This window comes from Astyanax mexicanus, chromosome 6 (genome assembly GCF_023375975.1).
Source record: "Astyanax mexicanus isolate ESR-SI-001 chromosome 6, AstMex3_surface, whole genome shotgun sequence".
Lineage (NCBI taxonomy): Eukaryota > Metazoa > Chordata > Actinopteri > Characiformes > Acestrorhamphidae > Astyanax > Astyanax mexicanus.
This window is the reverse complement of record NC_064413.1, coordinates 42,183,852-42,196,099: the sequence shown is the minus strand read 5'-3', so window position 1 is coordinate 42,196,099 and position 12,248 is coordinate 42,183,852. Positions and strand designations below refer to the sequence as shown.

The 12,248-nt window shown below is 36.0% G+C and overlaps 1 protein-coding gene across 3 annotated transcripts in view; it reads right to left on the bottom strand.

The window, feature by feature from the left end:
- Nucleotides 1–2,257: 2,257 nt before the first annotated feature.
- The window catches only part of pals2a (protein associated with LIN7 2, MAGUK p55 family member a), a 32,830-nt gene continuing 22,839 nt past the window's right edge, over nucleotides 2,258–12,248 (bottom strand). For all 3 annotated transcript variants that reach the window (XM_007233378.4, XM_049480433.1, XM_049480434.1), the window contains 7 exons: nucleotides 5,801–5,932; nucleotides 5,506–5,602; nucleotides 5,287–5,358; nucleotides 4,858–5,019; nucleotides 4,495–4,697; nucleotides 3,786–3,914; nucleotides 2,258–2,875 (listed from right to left, as the gene is read on the bottom strand). In XM_007233378.4, coding sequence (XP_007233440.1) covers nucleotides 2,699–2,875; nucleotides 3,786–3,914; nucleotides 4,495–4,697; nucleotides 4,858–5,019; nucleotides 5,287–5,358; nucleotides 5,506–5,602; nucleotides 5,801–5,932 — 972 coding nt within the window. In that variant the 3' untranslated portion in view covers nucleotides 2,258–2,698. The remainder of the gene's footprint in view (nucleotides 2,876–3,785; nucleotides 3,915–4,494; nucleotides 4,698–4,857; nucleotides 5,020–5,286; nucleotides 5,359–5,505; nucleotides 5,603–5,800; nucleotides 5,933–12,248) is intronic.

Here is a 12,248-nt window from a genome sequence, read left to right as displayed (position 1 = left end):
ACATTCAAATGCAGCAAACAAACAGGACCCAGTTTAAAATCACAAGAATTGTAAAAATACATCTTAACAACAGTGATAAATAAGTCCAAAATCTACACATGAAGTAAAGAACACCGGGATGCCGTTGTAAGTGTAACAATTTAAAATTCTGCACACCTCTGCAAAGGCGTTGAGATGAATACTGCACAGTACGAACAGATATTTAGCGGTTCTGAGCTGATAGTGTAGGTATACAACACAACTGGAGAGCTATTGGGGTTTACTATAGCTTAGTACAGAGGTCAGTAGCTCAAAAAATAAAATAACTACATGTAAACATGTAACAAGTTTCACTGTGGTAGGACTGATCAGAGCACTGATGTATATGTTAGGGCTGCACAATATATTGCACAATGTGCAATACTCAAATACAAAAGAAAAATCTTTTTTTCATGACATGTTGGAACACTAACCCTTTTGGAAAAACTGGTGAAAATTTCTGAAAAATCGCAATATATAAAACATTAAACAATAAATAATCACAATGTCAGCTTCTTACAATATTGTGCAGCCCTAGTTTACACGCAGTCACTGTGGTAAGAAAACCTCCTAGATAAAAGATCAAAAGATAAAAAAAAATGTTTTAACTTGAATACAAACAAAGTGGCACATCTCATATAAGAAAACTGTAGGACCTTTGTTCTCCCGAGGTTCAGTTATGACATTTTGTATTATGGTGTACCAGCAAAACATATATGTTTTTCTTAGATTCATGCAGGATGTCTGTGCCACTGTATATTTTATGATCAACTCTGTGACATGTGGGCACCCCTAGAAGAAGTTCTTTAATATTATTTTCAAGATTAGTTTAACAGTTTCTATTAAGCACAAGCAAAGGAGAATTTTGTCAAATTCTGAGCATCCCAAGATTTCATCCCAAGCTTAATTTGCTTGTTAAGTTTATGACTTGTTCACAAAAAGGCCAGATTTCAAAGCTTTCTATAAATACTCTGACTCCTGAAACCTTATTCTGATAGTAGTCACGGGCTCTCCACAGCACTACTCAGAAATTCTGAGCAGGGGTGCCCAAAGTTTTGCATTGTACTGTATATTTAAATTTAATTAGTTCAGATCAGCTGCACTCCACTGTGTCAAATTGATAAAGCATTGATAAATCAAGCTAAAAAGATGTATGCCACACAGGCAGAAAGATATGTGTACATGAACTGGTTTAAACATGGCATACAAAACTAAATTTACTGGATTTGCAGCTCAAACATACTGTACTACTGGGCGTGGGCAATATGACAGAAATATTATCAGAAAAAAATTGTATTACAGTATTTAAAAGACATTTTCACAATGCACAAGCTTTTTAAATTTGATTTTGGCATTTAGAATAAATACATTAGCATTGGCAAATAATGTTAAAAAAATGTTATTTAAATACTTTTATACACAGAGATCCATATTCAAAATGTGCTGCACCACGTTTAACAATTATACAGGACTAATGTGTTGGTCAGATGGTCAAATGATGCTTTAAGAACTGGTGATACAAACAATATGCTATAAGAAGTATACAGCTTTGGAAAAAAAAAAAAGAGACCACTTCAGTTTCTGAATCAGTTTCTCTGATTTTGCTATTTATAGGTATATGTTTAAGTAAAATAGACACTGTTGTTTTATTCTATAAACTACAGACAACATTTTTCCCAAATTCCAAATAAAAAAATATTGTCATTTAGAGCATTTATTTGCAGAAAATGAGAAATGGCTGAAATAACAAAAAAGACGCAGCGCTTTCAGACCTCAAATTATGCAAAAAAACAAGTTTATATGATAAAGTTTTAAGAGTTCAGAAATCAATATTTGGTGGAATAACCCTGTTTTTTTTAATCACAGTTTTCATGAACCTTGGCATGTTCTCCTCCACCAGTCTTACATGCTGCTTTTTTTTTTAAAAGTGGTCTCTTATTTTTTCCAGAGCTGTATATATGAGAGTGTATGATAAAATGTATCATATTATAAATGTAACATTATAAAACATTATAATAAGTCATATTGCCCACTGATACATACCACATTCAAACTTTCATTTCAAAAACAAGCAGAGAAAATAGAGTTTATCACAATATGGGCCCTAACAAACTTTTATTCCAAGACATTGTGGACCATTTCTATTGGTTCGATTGGTCCATTCACCATGAAATGCTCACACAATATAAAAGCAATCTGATGCAGCTTTTGTCAAAAAAAAAAGGAAAACACAAAACCGAAGAGTTATGAGGTTTTAATACAACAGTGAGGATTTACTAAAACGCAGCAAACTACCACCAAAGAGATTAATGAAAATGAGGTTCTCAAAAAATAACGACAACGGACTCTGCTTCAGCTTCTCCTTATATACACATACAAAACTACTCAGAACACCCTGGATATACACAATCTGCACAGTAACATCAGAAGTTATATCATATTATGTCTTACAATGTGTTCTGTTCTGCTGGTAGAAAGATTAAAAAAGGTCAATAAATAAGTACACTTCCCTTCAGTTTCTCACGGTCGGTGTAGCATTGCATAGCAGGGTTGGACCCCAGGGCCGCGGGGAGCGACCCCGGCCGCTGACAGTCCCGCCGTGGTCCATGACACCAGCGAGGATGAGGATGCGGGTGATGACGGCAGTGATGATGGAGGAACCTGTGGTTTTCTGCACTGTTCAGTAAACCCAGTTAACCGGGACCCATTGAGGCTCTGAGGAGAGCTGCTCCACAGCAGCCTGTAGTTTCTCAAAGGCCTTATCCAGATTATCATTTACTATTGTGAAGTCAAAGTAATGGCTGTACGCCCGTTTAATCCTCGCACTTTCATCCACTGTTTTCTTTAAGTCCGTTTCCTGAGAGAAAGAGAGGCAAATATCACATTAATGACCATACACATATACACACAAACACTAGTAATTGTTCTTAACATTTGATATACTCCTCTTTTGAAAGGGTTAATTAGAATGCGAGCACAATACTTTTACTTGAACTCTTGGTGGTCGAGATTTTTCTAAGTTATATAAGTTATATAAACATGAACACAAAAATAATGAAAATAAGGAATTTTGTATTTAGTTAGATTATTTCTTTATTGAAACAATGCTTGTTGTCGATAAATCTTATACTGTAGGATCATCTATTAATTAAAAATTTTATATTGTGCCAATTTTTTTAAAGAGCATGCATATGTGAAATGAGCAGCAGAGCTAAGAATGTGTGTTGAGTCTATGAAAAATATGCCAAATCCTCTCTGCAGGTGTAAAAGAGCTCATTCTGCCATTGACTTGTTAAGTGTTTGATGATCTTCTTAGGGTGTCATCCTTTCGGGATGCAAACTTTGCAGCCTGTCTCTGTCATCCCATTATATGAAACTTGGCCTTCAGTTCAGTTGGAGATGATTCCAGGGCTCACTTCAAATAATGCCACAACTTGGTTTTGCAAAACACCGGCTTAAAGTTGAGATAATCTACCAAACACAAATTTCCTTACTTTTGGAGCTATGTTTATAAATACGAAAGTGATATTTCACTTGTTCTATGGAGATCTAATCTAAAATCTATAATACAAATTAAAAAGAAACTATTTGTTTTCTCATATGGTGGCAGATCATTTTTTACATTAATAAAAAAACACAATGCTTAATACTTATGTATGTTTCAAATGATTTATCTATTGGAAGTAGATACTGAATTTTACCACGCAATAAGCCCTTCAAAAAAATATCAAAGAGGGACAAAGCTGAGAGTAAACAGTGAGACTGACCGTGAGTAGTTTAGTGGTGATTCCTGCATCCACCACAGCTTTGTGCATGGCCCTTAGTGTGTCCAGCTCTGGAGCAGCAATGAAGACCACAAATGGCATGAACTCTGATGTTCTCAGAACCTTCAGTGCCTGAGGTACAAACATTCAGGAAGGAAAGGTCAGTGCTATTTATTGCAGTAATAGTAGACATCAACAGGCCATGAGAATCACTGGCAACAAGTGAACAAAAACCACGATAACCACTAGATATAATACCATAGTTTATTGCGTAGTTTTATTGTTTTATGCCAATTTTTTTCATAACAAGCATAAAAAAATAAATTACAAATAGCAATGGCTCCATTTAAGGTGGGATGGAAAAATTTAATTAAATCTATTAAAAGCGAAATTCATCTCTTCATCAAAGAGGAATTATGGGTTGGACAATAATAATAATTGAAGTTTAGCAAACAACTGTGATAACATCAGCCCGGCAGAGTTGCCTAAAGGTTCTTTAAATGTTGTCACAATTCTTAGGGGGTGATTTCACCCCTTACCTATGCAACTCTGTTCTAAATAGAAGGGTTACACACGAAAACAAGGAGGAGTACAAATTAGAAATGGGATTAGGCCTATATATCATTTAGAAAATGCATTGCTAGTTACTGCTCAGCAAAACAAGCATTGTTCTTAGTCTTAGTAAATTTAGCTCTCACTTCGGTCCCCTTACCTGTGGGTTAACATCCAGTATGCAGGTACGTCCCGCACGTACCACCTCATGAATAGAATCTATTTTGGTGCCGTACAGGTTCCCATCATACTCTCCATGCTCGAGGTAGCGGCCGCCCTTAACATCAGTCTCCATCTCTGTTCTGGAAACAAAGCAGTAAGACTGGCCATCCTTCTCCTCTTCACGCGGACGCCGAGACGTAACTGAGGAGATAAATGCATGAGATAAATGAGATAAATGCAAGCCTTAAAAGATAAAAAAAAAACACTTTCAAACTGTCACGAAGACTGGAAGACTGGTGAGGTTCAGGTCAGAGGACTGTAAGGACCTTAACAAATTTAAGGCAGGTGTTAGTAGACTCACAGGGGACAGTTGTGCCGAAGCGTAATGGGTTCAGCACGATCAGCCTGTTCTTCAGACTTCTGCGCCCCACACCCTGAGCACCTATCAGAACCAGAGTCTTTCTCTGGAACGGAGGCATCCGAGCAACCTCCTCGTAGATCTGTAGCTCATGCCGGTCAAATTCTGATGGAGAAAGCGCAAAACAAAATGACTTAAAGTTAAAGTTATTTCTCTTACAGTAGTGGGCCAATGTAGTGTTAGGAGTCTTGCCCAAGGACTCTTATTGGTGTAGCACAGCACAGATACCCAGACATTGATTTGAACCCCAGTCTTCCACAGGGTAGCTCAATGGCAGGCGGTGGTGTTATCCACGGCACCACACCAATCACTAATACATCAGTTTGGAGGCTTAACCATGAGTTTTGCGGTATCTAAAGCAGTTTTACAAACCTGCGTTTTTTGCTGTGAGGTACATCATTTTCTTTTTCTTCCTTTTTCCAGCTATTGTTCCACAGAGAATTCCTAAAATACAAAATAAACAAATAAATAAATATTCAGTTAAATTAAGACATATGATATAAAACCACACAGTCACATTTAGATCCTGTGATCCTATGATCACTGCATATACATTTTACTCAACAGAAACTACAGTAGAAACCTTTGTACCTGAACCATCCAGATCTCTCCTTACAAATGCTTTCCTCTTCTCCTCCAAATACTGACTTGGAATGAGGCCAGTCTTCCCTCCAACTACACCACACGCCTGAGAGACAAACAGCAATGCATAAAAATACCCCACATTTTAATATTTCATTTTAATTTAACGTACACTAAATCTAATATATGTATCTTTAGTTTAATGTACATCTTTTTAATATAATTTCTATTTTAATACTTAATATTTGTATATTAGGAGCATTAAAACCTTAACATTTCAGAGCTCTTCGTCTGCGATACCTACCTGCCACCAGTTGGGGTCCTCCCTGTTCACTATATGAAGTATTTCTCCTTTGGAGAAGGCCAGTCCAGCCTCTTTGCAGGGGATTAGATTATCAGTGTCAGGGTTGTAGTTGAAATGTGGCCTCAAATACACCTGAAGAGGAAATGAAGATATTGAGTGAGTGAGAACAAGTTAATTCAAGTATGATAAACAAATATGACTTCAGACTCCTGAAGAATGATGGAGCAGAAAGATGAAGGAACAGAGAGATGATCACAGAATGGGGTCTGACGGATGACGGGGGATCTGTTCCTCAGGCTGAACAGACAATCGGCTAACATCTGCACATGCTGTCTTTGTTTATGTAGCAGATGGTGTGTGTGTATGAAATGGAATGTTTATGGGGTGGGGGGGTGTAATTCATCAAAAGAGCTTATAACCTTACAGCGTTCAATAAGAACAAAAAAATTATTTGGATTGTTTAATTTAACATATTTCCCTTGTTGTAATTACCAAGCTAGTAGTTCATAGATTTGCTTTCGCTTCAGTTTCATAGTACCTCTGTTTCAAAAACATTTATTTCTTATAAATCATTTGTCGTAAGTATAAAAGTCTTTTTCTGTTCTGAGTCTTCATTCCATCATGTATGAAAATTTCTATTTGTCTACATTTATTCTGTAATTTGACTAAGCGTCCTTGTTTGCAATTCTTCAGGTTTGATGTAACAGCAATGAGTTTCCCCTCCACAGTACTACTTTATTTGCATTCCACAGTATGGCTGGTGGCACCTCCGCATTATCACTTTGTTTGTAATACTGCTCTGTCTCTCTTATTATTTGGTGCTTGATGTTGTTTGTAGTTCAAACGCAAAACCAGAGACACTGGTGCTTGATCTAAATATCTATAAAACCTCACAATCAATCAGAATCTTATAATCTTTGACTCTGTCTTTTTCAGAAAAAAATAAAAATAAAATAAAATAAATAAATAATACAAAAAAATATATAAATAAATAATATATATATATATATATATATATATATATATATATATATATATATATATATATATATATATATATATATATATATATATAGACTTATATATATATCAGTCAATATTTAAGCAATAATACAAGACAGGGAGTGCATTATACCACAACTATACCACAGTTCTATTATTATACCACAACTATACCACAATTCTATTGTCATTGTTTATTAAAATCTTTGAGTTAAAGAGGACTAGAAAATATGATCTGTTTGGTTATAAACTCTATGACAGTTAAAATAGTTCCATTGCTGCTCTGTTTGAAGCTGCGCTGTTTGGCTTGTAAGCGCTGCATTGTTGCTAGGTTACCTGTATGTGGTGGAGTAATACATGGAGAGCTTCGGCTACAGTGCAGTATCAGCTGATAATGGCACTCATAGAACGCCTCTCAGCCAATCACATTGCAGGGTCAAAACTGTGGTATAATCTTGAATAATTAGGGTAACTGGGATCTGGGTTGCACTAGGAATATCAGTATATTAAATAAAATGTAAGTATAAAAATAAATACATTAATAAATATAAAGTGTAAAGAACAGAAAAATACATGCACACACACTGAAAGGAAAGTTGCAAATGTCTCCCATATATAACTGCAATCTCCAAATCTATTTAATTTAGTATATGAACAAGGATTAATAAGGAGCATTTATTTAGATTTGTTGAAGTAACTGTGTCTACTGTCTTCTTCTACTTGATTTTGAAACATTAACAAAAGTAATGGATGGAGCACCATCATTCTGGAGAATACAGTTCCACTGCTCCACAGTTCAATGCTGACAGGCCTTATACCTAGACCCATCTGGCACACACCCAGCATTAGGTATGGTACCAAAACCTCCTATTCTATTAGCAATACTTCAATATAGGAACTAGACAAGTGACGATGTGTGTGTGCCTCTTCACATCTGTGTGATCAATGGGTACAACTTAAAGCAGCTGAAAGTAGAAGAGATGTCCACAAACATTTGGACATATAGTATCTATATATCACACAGCCATATGCTAACGTGCAGGAGTATGTAATCACAAAATACATAGAATGTTTTAACAAGAAATATTTCTAGGAATTTTAATCTCAGGCCCTGGTGCTGTGCGTACTGTCAACATACAGACCATGCCTGTTCTGCAAACACACTGAAATAGAGCAAAGTGCATTTACAGTAAAGCCACTGTAGTACTGAGCAATCACGTCTCTTCTTTCACAGCTCTGTACTCGTCCTTTACCACTCTGGTAGTGCTTTCTAAGAATACACTCACTGAGCACTTTATTAGATATACTATACTAATACCAGAACCTATTTATAATCTCACAACACTCGATTATTCTTGCCATGGATTTCTCAAGATATACTAAACACTAGTTTAACATACAGGTTAGGAGTGCATCTAAACAGCATTTTAAAAGCAAACAAAATGAAACATTTGGCTGAAGGCTATGTTATGTGAATAATTTCTCACTTTCTGGAAAATGCTGTTATTCTTCTTAATTTTTCAAGTTATTTTTAGTGCCTTCATGAGAATATTTACCTTTATGGAAGAATTATTGTCCAAATAAAAAAAAAATAACAAAAAGAATAGCCGATTTCTCCCAAAAAGGGAGACAAAGTGTTGATATGAATTCATTGAAAAGGCTGAGTTGTTTAGCATTTCAGTACAATTGTCTTTCTGTCAATACAATGCAGTCTTTCTGTCAGCTACCACCAGTCTGGCCATTTTCCACGGACCTTTCTCTCTCTCTCATCAACAGAGCTGTTTAGAATTTCTGTTTGCCGCTTACTTGATGCTTTTTCTTTATTGCACCCGTCTGAGTAAACTCTGGAGGCTGCGGTGCTGAAAATGTCTAAAAACAACAGCCCTTTTGGAAGTGACAATCATGCCCCTCTCAAATCAAATCATTGATCTGAATTGTTTTCCATTCTAGTGATTATTGTGAACAACACCTGAACCTGCTGCCATACAGCTGCATGATTTCTTTCACTGAACTGCTACAACATTACTGGTTGATTGGATAATGGTTAATATAGGTAATGTGTAGGTTTAAAGGGTTTGTGTATGTTAAGGCAGTGCTAGTCTAAGTGAATGTAAATTATACATGGGTCATATACAGTCATATGAAAAAGTTTGGGCACCCCTATTAATCTTAATCATTTTTAGTTCTAAATATTTGGGTGTTTGCAACAGCCATTTCAGTTTGATATATCTAATAACTGATGGACACAGTAATATTTCAGGATTGAAATGAGGTTTATTGTACAAACAGAAAATGTGCAATATGCAATAAACCATAATTTGACAGGTGCAAAAGTATGGGCACATTTATAATTTTATTGATTTGAATACTCCTAACTACTTTTTACTGACTTACTGAAGCACAAAATTGGTTTGGTAACCTCATTGAGCTTTGAACTTCATAGCCAGGTGTATCCAATCATGAGAAAAGGTATTTAAGGTGGCCAATTGCAAGTTGTTCTCCTATTTGAATCTCCTCTGAAGAGTGGCATCATGGGCTCATCAAAACAACTCTCAAATGATCTAAAAACAATGATTGTTCAACGTAGTTCTTCAGGGGAAGGATACAAAAAGCATGTCTCAGAGATTTAACCTGTCAGTTTCCACTGTAAGGAACATAGTAAGGAAATGGAAGACCACAGGGACAGTTCTTGTTAAGCCCAGAAGTGGCAGGCCAAGAAAAATATCAGAAAGGCAGAGACGAAGAATGGTGAGAACAGTCAAGGACAATCCACAGACCACCTCCAAAGAGCTGCAGCATCATCTTGCTGCAGATGGTGTCACTGTGCATCGGTCAACAATACAGCGCACTTTGCACAAGGAGAAGCTGTATGGGAGAGTGATGCGAAAGAAGCCATTTCTGCAAGCACACCACAAACAGAGTCGCCTGAGGTATGCAAAAGCATACCTCAGCATGCAAAAGCGTGCTTAGATATATCAAACTGAAATGGCTGTTGCAAACACCCAAATATTTAGAACTAACAATGATTAAGATTAATAGGGGTGCCCAATTTTTTTCATATGACTGTATATAGTATTGACTGGGTCACACACAGATGACCTCGAAATATCCAGAAGCAACATGTTTGCACTTTTTTTTGAAAAAAAAGATTTAAAACAGTGTCGCTTCAAGCACATTTTTCTGCAAGAAAATTACAGCCCTGGGTTAGCCTATTTCCATCCTTTCTTCCTTTCCATCGGACTCCTTAGAGAGCGTGTGTGTGCCTGTGTGTGTGTGTCCATGTCCCTCTCTCTAGCTTTCTCCTCCCATCTGCCCTAGATAGCACAGAGTGTGTTATTAATAGGGCTAGGCAGGCTCAGTTTCAGCCTGGTGGCATTCTGAGTCACCCTGAGGGTAAGTCTCTCCTCCTTCTTAGTGGCAGGTAGGAGCAGCCCACTGCTCTGCTACTGCTCCGTCTTTACAGCCAAGTAAGGAGAACACAGCCAGGTCCAGAGTCAGACTGGACTCGAGTCAAGAGATCAGAGATGTATATCCATGTACAACAGTTCAGATAAAAGCTGTACAGAACTGAGGTCATCTCCCTTTCTAATGTCAACAACAATGCACTGGAGGAAGGGAACTATTCTATATGGGAAATGAAAAAAATAAAATGGAAGTCAAGTAAGGCTACGTTTATACAGCAGGTAAAAATGATCCAATTTTTTTTAGTTGTATGTGTCAGAGCTGAATGGCAAAAAAATGACATTTTCCATTCCAATTTGGGACACTTCCAAAGGTGTCAAAATGTATTTACTTTCCATACTCAGGTAGAAATATAGATATTAAGGTTTAAAATACTTCTGTAGAATCTAAAATTTCAACTTAAGTGTTTTACTCAAGTTAAAGTGTAAAATGACTGGTTTAAAAACTACTTAAAGTATAAAAGTTAAATTTATGTAAGAAAAACATGCCATAAAAAACAAAAGCTTAGTCAAAGCCACATGATCCTATAGTGCACAACCCCCTCTTCCCAAAACACATTTTACTGAGTCATAATGACTATAAACGTTAATGCTGAAAAATAATTTGGGATGAACTAGGCTCCCTGTTTCAGCCGCATATATGCCCATTGAAAAAATTATTTATTTTATACAATGCAAATATATTAAAGAAGTAGTTGGGATTTTTCGAGGTTCACTCGAGTTTTCTCGTCTCTGCACGGATCGTCTTCACACTAATCTACTACATATGTATGTTCTTGCTGGAGTGTGGAGGGGGGGGCAGGACGTGTGCAGGTGTGATGGATCACAGTATAAACCATTAGGGTTGTATATATTTATATTTCTGATCCAACCACAATCAGATTCACTATATCTGAAGAGAGATTTATCTAGATACGTTTTTTTTTTTTTTTTTTTTTTTTTTTAACGAGAAGTGAGAATGAAAACAAGTTGCAATTAAATAGGAGTAACAAGGCAATTTTTAAGATGTTAGGAGTAGAAAGTTCAGATAACTGTGTAAAAGTGTGAGGAGTAAAAAAAAAAGAAATATCTGAGAAATAATTATTATTCCAGCAAAGTACAGATAATCAACATTTCTATTCAAGTAAGTTAATGAAGTATATGTATTTAGTTACTTAACAACTCTGTTGAAATCCAATCCACATCCAATTTCAGATAAATGTGACTCAAGTCTAAACAGCCAGATTGGAAATCATAAAAGAAAAAGCTGCACGAAGACTGAAAAGTAGACAAAAAGGACGACAGAGTGAGGAGCTTGGAATAAAGAGGTATAAGAACATAAGTAATTTGACTGATGTCTCTGGTCCAATAATATTAGAAGCCTGTTGTCCAAACCAGTCAGTGTTTCTAATGAAATGGCCCAATGTGGTCATATTGCACGGCTACAGCATAAAAGGAAAAGTAAATTCTAATAAAAACTAAGTTAAAAGAAAAATACTTTAATTTGTGTCTTTCCATTTTTTTATGTTTATACGAATGTGCCAAAAGCTTAAAATAAGTAATCAGTCAATATTAGAAAACCCGATTTGTGCCACTTTCACTATGTGCTCCATAAAATGGTGCAAGTCAAGCTAAATTATATATAGCTGCTCCAGAACATTTACACACTCCTCCTTTAAAATGTCATTTCAGTAGTAGACTTTTCTCAGTTCTCCCCTCTAAATGGAGCTCCTGCACACCTTATGCAGGACGTCTCTTTTTTCAGGGACGCTCATGAACAGCAGACGATGCCATGGGGCTGAGGAATTAATCAAAACTGACATTCTGAACCTCACACAACTTAATCTATTAAGGCTAAGTTAAATTTTATTTTTCAATATTTAATCAAACATAAACAGATTAGACCTCAGCTTTTTAAAGTGCCTAATAGCTTATAACTAATATTACTGCCTTTTTACATTATCATGTTTTTGTTTTTATTTTACTTTTACTTTAATCCTAATTTT